Here is a 10,385-nt window from a genome sequence, read left to right as displayed (position 1 = left end):
TTATAATAGTAGTATGAATAGTGTTATGAAGGAAATTGCTAGACGAAAGGAATCAAGAATGGTATTAAGAAGAGCCCCTAATTTGTATAAGATCTTGAGAAACGATAAGGATAATATCAGAGCGGAGGAGAAAGCAGGAGTGTATAAGATTCCTTATGAAAACTGACAACTGGACGTTAAAAAAGATTATATCGGCGTCACCACCAGAAACTTGGGAGTAAGGCTCAAAGAACATAGATATGCCATAAGAAAAGCGTCTAATTCAACGATTTTGTCCCAAATGGCGCAAACACAAGGATCTGAGGTAAAATGGGACGAGGCAACAATCATCAAACCTCTGTCTTCTCCAACTCTAGCAATGACGGCAGAAAAAAATAGAAATATACAAAAGTAAGATAAGAGAAGGCTGTTTAAATGCGAGGGATTCAGAGAGCCTACCTTTGGCATGGTAATATTTGGTAAAGAAATTTACTACAAACTTCAATCAGAATTAATACATTGAAGATTTATGTTATTTTTGTTTTATTGTTTTATTTTAATTTTGGTATATTTTTCCGTTATTTTTTCTCTTTTAAAGTTTTTGATTTAAATTTTTATGTTCTATTCATGAAACATTTACGTTCCATTTTAGTTTTACACCTGAAGATGGCCTATTAATTAGGCTGAAAACGTTTGTTTTTTTGAAATTATATTTATTTCTCGGCAGAAAAGGTGTTCTGTTTCTCTTTATTTAGTTGCTGAGCGATATACATATTGTTATTCGTTCACTTTTGATTTCCTGTCCGTTGGATTCTTTATGCTAACTTCTGTTGTTAGTGTTAACAGAAAGTTTGGCAGATGTTTGTGTCATGTCTTGCAACAGAATACGAACATTCCGTATTGCTCGAATCTTTCTATAAACTGATGCTTGGAAACTCGTTTCATGATATCGTAAAAATTATACTCGAATTATTTGAATCGCTGTCCAGTGAATTAAAAGCTGTCGCTGAGAAATGCCGATCCAGATGATACACAGCTTGCAGGAGCGCTCTTTTAATTTCTTCATTCGTCATTGTTTCGTGACAATTGTCCAATTTGTTCAATTTCTCCACACTACACCTTGTACGTTGTGGAAACACTACTATTAGGAAGAAGTAAAGTAAATGAAGTTGTTTCGGATATCGAAAATTGCCAACACGTACCATTATATCTTGGACGTTCGCTTCTATTGCCTTGAATATCACAAATATCAAATATTTACTCAAATATCACAACTGTTGAATATTTACTGACTTGTACTCCTGACTAATGCGGTAAAAAACACCGGCCGAAAATGCCCCGACAACGACCTGAAGGCTTATGAAACCTTGAGGGACGGGTGTAAAACACGTGACCCACAGCTGCCCGGCCATTGGCCGCGCGACATGCCCGCTGCACCTTCACGGCCAAGGGGTGGCGGCACAGCGCGGTGCGCTGCATCTGTGCGACAGAGAAAAAACCACTTGGAGGGCCCGTCATGCGCAGTGCGCTCCTTGCCCTAGCACGGCTCAAGTGTGAGTTCTGTAGTGTTTCTGGCAGAGAGACCTAGCGAGCCAATGCGGAGAGAAGCGGATCGGCGTCAGCCGGGACCAAAGTTCGAGTTTTGGCTGAGATAAGAGGTGTAATAATAATAGATATTTGTATCTATAGGCAACAGATGGTGACTCTGGAAGGCTGCAGGCAGGAGACTCAGGTCATTGGCTGCATGCAAGGGGGGGAGACAACGGCGGCGGCGTGGACAAAAGGGGATGACGCGCTCTGGGGGCTAAGAAAGGGGGTGCGCACGCATTTTTCAAAACTGAGATAGGATAAACCGAAAATAAAAATATCGGCCACGTGAAGCTGTCCCTTTTGGGCCCAGAGTCACGTGACCAAATATGACCTAGGCGCATCTTTAGAGGGCTATATCTTGCGAAGGGTCGCCCATACTAGCAAGGTTTTTTGGACTTTTATGCTGGCACAGGGTGGCTCTATAATTTGGGGGGAAGACGAAAATTTTCTACATTTGTCCTAGAATCTTGCCCAGCCAATCATATTTTTTTTTAAGAACAAATTGTTGTTTTAAACTCAAATCGTATATTATCTGCAGATAAAAAAAACTCACATTGTTCAGCAAACATGTTGTTATTCGTTACTTTGAACAAAGCGCCTACTGCGGGTCCACACGAGTTAGTTCAGGGCACGAACTTGTATTACATCAGAGGGCGCGAGTTTCGAATCAAATTTTTTAAAAGTTGTGTTATCGTTTTAATTTGATTGCTATTATTAATTTATACTAAATTCTTATACAAATTAAATATAATCTATACTTTATCGGTCTTTATTTCGATATAATTCAAAAAAAAGTTTTTTTTTTAAAGTTGTGTTATATAATTTATATTAACACTGGGCAAGTGCAGTGGAGATTTTCGACACCCCCAACATTTTAAAAGTTGCACTATTCATAGATTTTGCAAAACATATTTGTTTCCTCTTCAGTAGCTTCATGATTTTATGTATAAAGCATGCTCAAAAATTACTACGATGTTGCAAAAGTTCCAGTAAGAGAAAGACAACAGTTTTCAGTGGGGTGTCCAAACATCCCACAGTATTAATTCCGTTTTTTTTACATTTTATAAATATTTATTTAGTTTTTTATTTTTAAAATAACTATAATGTGACTACATTTATTATTTATAATATAGATAAATTATTTTTATTCACATTGATTATTATATGTTTATTTTAATTAGTTTTATTATCATAGAAATTCAAAATGGCTAATATTGATAAACACACTGAAAGAATACCGAACTTAGCAAGCTGCTTGTCATTTGCATTGAGTGCCAAAGTTTGTACTTTTATTAGCTGACATTGTTGTCAACTAATAAATCAGAGTGACAAAAATGCTTAAAAAAACAATTTAGATTCTTACTATTTTTTTAATAATGAGATTTAATGTAATGAGTTTTAATAAATGTTGTTTTCTATTTTCATGGATTTATGTACTAATATAATATGTAATAATACCTGAATATAATCATTTGTATAATGACACATGCCTTTACCAAATAAATGAGTAAAACTTTATGAATTTTTACTTACATGGTTTATGGACCAAAAAAATGAGTGGGTAGACAAACACCCCACTGCACTAATGCCGAAAAAAATTCAGTGCACTAACGCAGGGTTAAATTTATATACTAATTAATACTAATTAATTTTATAAACCAGAATGTATCAAAAGCATACTACTGGCAGCTTCAGACATAAGCGAGCTGCTTGTAAGACGCTTGTAAGAGTATTTCCAGAGAAGAATTAAAAAATAACTCGCTTCACTTAGGTGTGTGTTCGTGACAAAACTTTGAAAATTCCATGTGACCAGCCAGAAAGTGAAGATGGATTGCTTTGTCACAGACAACAGATTGGCAAATTGAAAATGTAATAAAATAACAACGTCATTTTGAAGATATGTAAAATTTGTTGATATTATAGACCAGGGGTTCCCAATCTTTTTTATACCGTAACTCTCTTTACTGGCTGTAATTTTTTTGCGACGCCCTTCTAAAAGAAGATACCTGCGTGTAGCTGTAGCAGACATTAAAATTACTTTATTATTCAAAGAAAACTCCAAAGAATATAAAATCTTAATAATTATTATTTATTAGAAAACATAACAGTACAATTAATGAGAAGGATGAGCTTGCTTTTCTGAGCATAACTTTTCAAATCAGGGCTGAAGTTTGGAAATCGCTACTCTCATTTCTTTTTCTAAATTTATTTGTGACCTGTATTTCGACTTGATTACTGCAACTGCAGAAAAGCCAGTTTCACACAAGTACGATGTAGTAAACGGTAAAAGAACCTTCAAAGCTGTAGTACTGATAGCAGGATATTCTTGAGATACATTTATCCAAAATTGAAATAGTTCGTTTTTATCAAATCGAAGTTTTAGGCTCGTATCACAAAATAGTTCTAATAGCTGTTTTCCCTCGACTGTTGAAAGTGTAGATGGGGTTGGGATCGATTGGAATAGGTCTCTAATTCAGTCGTATTGATTTACATTCTTTGGAAAATATGTATCAAAATGGGTGCTTAGTGTTGATAAGTGTTGGATAAATATCAACTGCAAACTTGGCTCCAGATTTTGAATAGACTTTTCTTGCAGAAAGCCATTTAAAACAGGAAAACAGTCAGTATTTCCATGCTCCTCTTCTATTTTTCTTTTCCACAACAGCAACTTTTTTTTAAACGCTGCAATTTTATCAGCCAGTTGCAGTATATGCGTTTCGTTTCCCTGCAGCGATTTATTAAGGACATTTAATTTCTCAAATATGTCGCAAAGATACGCCAGTTTTATTAAGAAGTCAGTATCTTTAAACTTTTCTGCGTCACGATGAGATTCTATCAATAAATACGTGTACAACTCATGTTTTAATTCGTATACACGTGAGAGTACGTTACCTCTCGACAACCAACGAGAGTTACAGTAATAAAGTAAAGATGTATGCTCGGCACCCAAATCTTCACAAAGCTTTCGGAAAAATCTTGCCTTCACGGGTCTTGTTTTTATAAAGTTTACCACTTTAATAATTATATCAATCACAAGATTTAATTCAGGTGAAATATTTTTTGTAGCCAGGGCCTCCCTATGTATGACGCAATGTGTCCATTTTGCATTTGGTGCCTTGGTTTTAATGAGAGCTTGAAGTCCTCCATATTGCCCTGACATCGCGCGAGCTCCATCTGTACACACACCAACACAGTTCTCCCATTGAATGTTATTTTCTTTCATGTATGAATCTATGATCGCAAACAAATCACTAGCCTTCCCGGTATCAGTCATTTCTTTGCAAAATAACAAATCCTCACATACATTTGCTCCTTCCATGTACCGCACGTAACATATTAATTGAGCGTCGTTATTACTGTCTGTCGCTTCATCCAGTTGAATGGCATATAAACCAGAAAGTTTTTCCACAATTTGCTCATTAATGTCTTCAGCTATGTCATGAATGCGACGACTAATCGTATTGTTAGAAAGAGGAATATTTTTTATTTCTTTAGCCGCCGATTCTCCAATCATTACTGATACCATATCAATCGCTGCAGGTAAAATAAGATCTTCAGCAATCGTGTGTGGTTTCTTGCATTTGGCAATACGGTGAGCGACCTTATAAGAGGCGAGCAGTGCTTTGGAGGAAATAGATGCTCTGGAAAACAAGGATGTCGACTGATGTTTCAGTTCTCGCAATTTTCTTGCAAAAAAATCTCGCGGTTTTCCTTGTAAATTACTGTGAACTGTTTCTAAATGACGTTTCAATTTATTAGGAAGCATACTTTCAGCTGCCAGCACCTTATGACAAACAACACATTGGGGTAGTTCCACATTTCCTTTGCTAACGTAAGTAAATCCAAAATCTAAATATTGGTCATCATATTTTCTGTATTTTTTTCGTTTTTCTACAGTTTCCTTTGTACTCTTTCCTGAGTCTTCAACACGTTTTCTATTTATTTGAATAAAGTTATCCATTTTACAATGCCCAATTTAAATAGAACACACTTGAAATCAAAACACTGATTCTTCAACGCTTATAATCGACGAAAACAAAATACTGAACGAAAGAGCGGAAAATTGGAGAAGCGGGGTGATGAGACGCATGCGCTGCGCACTCACTCATTACGTCGTGTGCAGGCGACCGGTGGGTATCGTCTCGCGACGCCCCTATGATAGCGCCGCGACTCCCCAGAGCGTCGCGACGCACAGTTTGGGAAGCCCTGTTATAGACTGTAAACTATTAGTTATGCAATAATTTTTCACTAAAAATTATGCAATAAAAGTTTAGAGTATAAAATGTTTAATCAGTTTAATTGAATAAATAATATCAATAACTTACAATTTTAACGTAATTCTTTTCTACTTCTGTGAAAGAAGACGTCTTAAGTGCTTCAGTAAATGGAAATCCTCTATTGCCAGATTTATAGAAGAAAGTCACTTGAGTTGCAAAAACAGATTCCTCTTTTACAACATGCACGATGTATTCTTTCTGAATTAATTTGCTTGGAATAGATTCTGAAATTTACAAAAATTTGATTTATTTGTTAAATTAAGCAAAAAATTTAAAATATGTGTGTATATGTTTTATAAATAAAATCTCGTTTGTGTTCTTTATACTAATCTTTATTTTAAAACTTATTTAGATTAAAGTTTGTGTGAGGGTCAGAAATTACGTGTTATAAACTTTAAATTTTTAATTTTTAATAAACTTTATAAAGACAAAACGAGAATTAAAAAAATAAAAAGAGAAAAGGGAAAAATAAAATCGATAAAAACCTCGATTCTCACGAGTTGGGTTCCTTGTTAAAATGAGTACATTTCTGTGTCACGATTGTGTCACCTGTCACCTCATTGGACCAAGAAGATCGTCATCGCTGACGAAATCGGAGAGAAAGGTCCAAAAATGAGGACTTGATATAAAAAGGACAGGCACGATGAGTAAGGGTGTGGAAGTTGTTTTTGATTGTGTGTGTGTTTGTCTTCCAGAGACTGTTCCTGTCACAACACAACACCTCCTCTCAACGACTGAACTGAACAATATCAATTCACCTATTCAACATCGAACTGTGAGACTTTATTGCTGATAACCAATTAACAGTAAATTCTAAGGTATTTATTTTGCCCGCGCATTATTGTATGTCTCTCTCTCTCCGCGTAAACTAAAAGCGAAACCGGTTGTAATTAGAAATACAAAATGATCAATAACTAAACATGATTCAAGTAGTTTATTAACTGATGTAAACTTAATTTAGATTATGTATAAATAAACGGTTGTTTATGTTTAAAACTTCTTGAGTGCAGTTTTTTCCGTTTTTCTCTCCATTCCGGGTCCAAACCTCATACCTAACTGCTTGCGCGAACTGGTGGTCTCTGTATTAATTTAAAGATACAGTAGTGTCATCCTGACGTGGTATCAAAGAGATAGCGACTCTGTGGTCACATTTGTATCATTATTTCTCAGACCCTAGATTGACACTAAGGTCTATACAGCCTGAAAACATTGATTTATTGTTTAAACATAAATTAATTTTTTTTTAATTAAACTGAAAATTGTTGCATATAAGGATTCAAATATTTTTTAAACAGTATTTTCGTAAAATTAATAATTTCATGTATTTTAAATTTTTCTGTGATAAAACCATATAATGCCAGGTACATACAATACTCGTTAATAAAATACAATTGGAATTAGCATAAAAATGAACTGACTATGTACAAAATTTTGCGTTGAAATTGCAAAAACTCTACTTTTATTACTGGACTTGGGAAAATATTTGCAGATAGATTTAACAGTTTTATTTTCAGCATGGAAGAATAAATTTTATAACAGAAAATCTCAACCGTAACATATGTTAAAACGAAAATTTAAAAGTTGCTTAATTAAATGAAGCAGTTTTCATTGAGGTAAACTCAATGAAAAAAGATTCATAAAAGTTAACCTTATTTTAATGATGTCACCTTGATGTCGCCTTTAATGATTATCAGTACAGACAAAAAAAAGGAGTCCTGATGGAAAGTCCCATGTCAAGACTGTTGTGTGTGCTTGTAAAATTATTAAAAAATTCAAAAAATGCGCCGCATGGAAAGGGTTAAAAAAATTAAAAAAAGTGCTCTTTCTCCTTGAATGACATTGTGTATTTTAAAAAATATGTAGACGATGTCTTGGTAATTTGAAAGAATGACCAAAAATCGATGAATTTATTATCAAGATCAACAACAACGATTATAAACAGAAGATTGCTGAAGATTAAACAGAAATGTTCCTCACGAATATATTTTTTAGATATTGATATTAAATTGAAAGAAAGAAATTTGGCCACTAAGGTGTACATAAAACCAACGCATAGCCCTCTGTACATTTTGTCCCACTTGAATGATTTTTACAAATTTGAAATGGCTGTTTTCCGTGCCCTTGTCCAAAGGGTTTTTCTCTATTGCAGTAGTGTGGTGGATTGGCAAAAAGAAATTAATAGGCTACTACTAATTGCCAGAGTAGATATTACAGAGTGGATATGACAACAACATTGATCAGAGATTACAAAATAAACAAAACTATGGCTCAAAGCAGAGATTTCTGCAAAATCACAAAGTTAACTAATGATAAAAAGAAAAAAGCCATCATGAAGGAAATCTCAGCCGCAAACAGTCCAAGTTAGTTTTCAAGAGAGCTCTTAACTTGTACAAATTAAGGAACGACAAAGACAGCATAGATAAAGAAAAACGAGTGGGAGTATACAAGATTCTGTATGAAAATCTTGAACTAGACATTAATAAAAATTACATATCGTCACTAATAGAAACTTAGGAGTCAGATTAAAAGAACATAAATACAATATCAGCAAAGAATCTAACGACAGGATACTATCGCAACTAGCGCAAGTTGATAGCTCAGTCATCAAATGGGACAAAGCAAGTATTATTAAACCATTAAATTCACCGACATAGGCGATTTGCACCAAAAAAAATTGAAATATATAAGAGCAGATTGCATGATCCGTGCATTAATTCTAGAGATTCTGAAGGGTTGCCTTCAGCCTGAAAATACTTAATTAAACGATTAGAGATCTCTTAATTTATTGCCTTCATTTTAGTATTTTTGCGTATCTTGCATTTCTTTGAATTTTATGTAATGTAGTATATAATATTTTTAATATTTAATTAACTTATGCATGTATTTATATACATATTTTGTTATTTATTTAATTTTTTTTTTATACATGTATATGTATATTTCATTCGTTATTTTATTTCATTTGTATTGAAATTTTTGTTCTATTTTGTTTATATTTGAATATTTTAGCCTGATGATGGTCTTCAGATTTGGCTGGAAACGTTTGCTTTTTATTAAATTTCTCAGCAAATGAAAGCGTTGCGTTTTTTGACGCAGTTTTCATATAATCGAGCTCAAAATATCAAAAATTTCAACGAAAAATTACTAAAAGAAGAAAATAATTATAATTTTGCACAAGTATCTGTTATGTATTTTTTAGATTCTGGACAGCATGGAGACATTGATATTGACAGAACAATTTTATTTAACAAGACCAGCTGAAATATTTTATGAATGGTTTATTATTGATCAGCGATCAACTGTTGCACAGAATTTTGATTTTTACCAAAACTTTAATAAATCGAAGTCCGAAGTTTTTCTTATGACCGATTCCAGTTATATAGTATTATCTGTACAACTTTTATAATATTGTTACGAGCTGTAGGGCTCAAGATATAAATTCAGAATATAGTTTACCGAAACTGACGCTTTTTAGATATACTAACAACAAGAACTTTATATCTGTCTTTAAAAGAAAAACATCTATAACGTTTTTAGATATATACATTTGCATCTATAACGTTTGTTTTTCAAATCCCTTCTTTTTTTTCCAAATCGTTCTTCTTCTTTTTTTAAAATCATTCTCCTTTTTTTAGCTGAAAAAGAAACAGAAAAAAAAAACAGAAAAACAGTCTAAAAATAAAAGAGAAAAGCAGTATGAAATATATCCTCTAAGAATAACAAAAAATAAACTAGATAAGCATGTAAATTTGTTATATTTACAATATGAAGAGAAATCACATTACTGTTTGATTAACAGTCTATCTAGGTTAACAATTCACCTGACTCTCATCACGATTATTTTTAAATAAAATCAAATAATGTGTATTTAAACTTATATTTCTCATAATCTTATTTTCCGGAAACAAATTTTGCATTATTAAAATCACACTTACATTACAGTGATGAGATTCTGTCGTAAATAAAAATTCTGTTTTTGGAGACAGTTCGTGCATCAGATCATCGATTATTATCAAAGCCCATCCTTGAACAGCTTCGTGTAAGCCGTACATAAATGTAATATCCTTTTATACTTGAGAAAACGGTAAATACATGGAGTAATACCATAAAATCTTCTTCGAAGGATTTTCATAAATTTTGTTGTGAATCATTTTTCTCACCAATGTGGTTTTTCCAGATTGGGAAGGACTGGCAATTACACAAGTACTGGGATGTTTGAAATACATATTAATCAACTTTGTCACTCTTAGAAAATTTAGAAAATTTATAATATTTCATTCCTGGACTTATCTCTTTAAACACTACTAAAGTTTTCTTATCATTTTCTAAACATATTTCTCTCATATCTTCCGCACACCGTTCGAACGAACCGTATAATCCATTACATACTTCGTTAATTCCTCCATCCTCACCAACAATTATAAAACCGTATTTTCCTTCTCCTTTCCAAATATCTTTGACTTTGAAATAGCGGAGGATAAATGGAAAATTATCGGGAACATCAAACGAGAAATTTTTTACCGCGGAAACGCAAGCGTC

At 33.4% G+C, this 10,385-nt stretch overlaps 2 protein-coding genes across 2 annotated transcripts in view; one reads left to right on the top strand and one right to left on the bottom strand.

The window, feature by feature from the left end:
* Positions 1-4,042: 4,042 nt before the first annotated feature.
* Positions 4,043-5,531, bottom strand: LOC111633332 (zinc finger BED domain-containing protein 5-like). Its single transcript, XM_023377881.1, has one exon. The coding sequence runs from the start codon at positions 5,528-5,530 to the stop codon at positions 4,043-4,045; it is 1,488 nt and encodes a 495-aa protein (XP_023233649.1). The 5' UTR covers position 5,531.
* A 2,536-nt stretch (positions 5,532-8,067) lies between these two features.
* LOC111633331 (zinc finger protein 813-like) overlaps positions 8,068-10,385 on the top strand; it is a 42,112-nt gene continuing 39,794 nt past the window's right edge. The window contains exon 1 of the mRNA XM_023377880.1: positions 8,068-8,206. Within this exon, the coding sequence (XP_023233648.1) occupies positions 8,068-8,206 (139 nt within the window). The remainder of the gene's footprint in view (positions 8,207-10,385) is intronic.

This window comes from Centruroides sculpturatus, unplaced genomic scaffold (assembly GCF_000671375.1).
Source record: "Centruroides sculpturatus isolate CEXI.00-Female unplaced genomic scaffold, Cexi_2.0 scaffold655, whole genome shotgun sequence".
NCBI lineage: Eukaryota > Metazoa > Arthropoda > Arachnida > Scorpiones > Buthidae > Centruroides > Centruroides sculpturatus.
The sequence above is the reverse complement of the archived record's forward strand: the minus strand, read 5'-3'. Positions and strand labels throughout refer to the sequence as shown.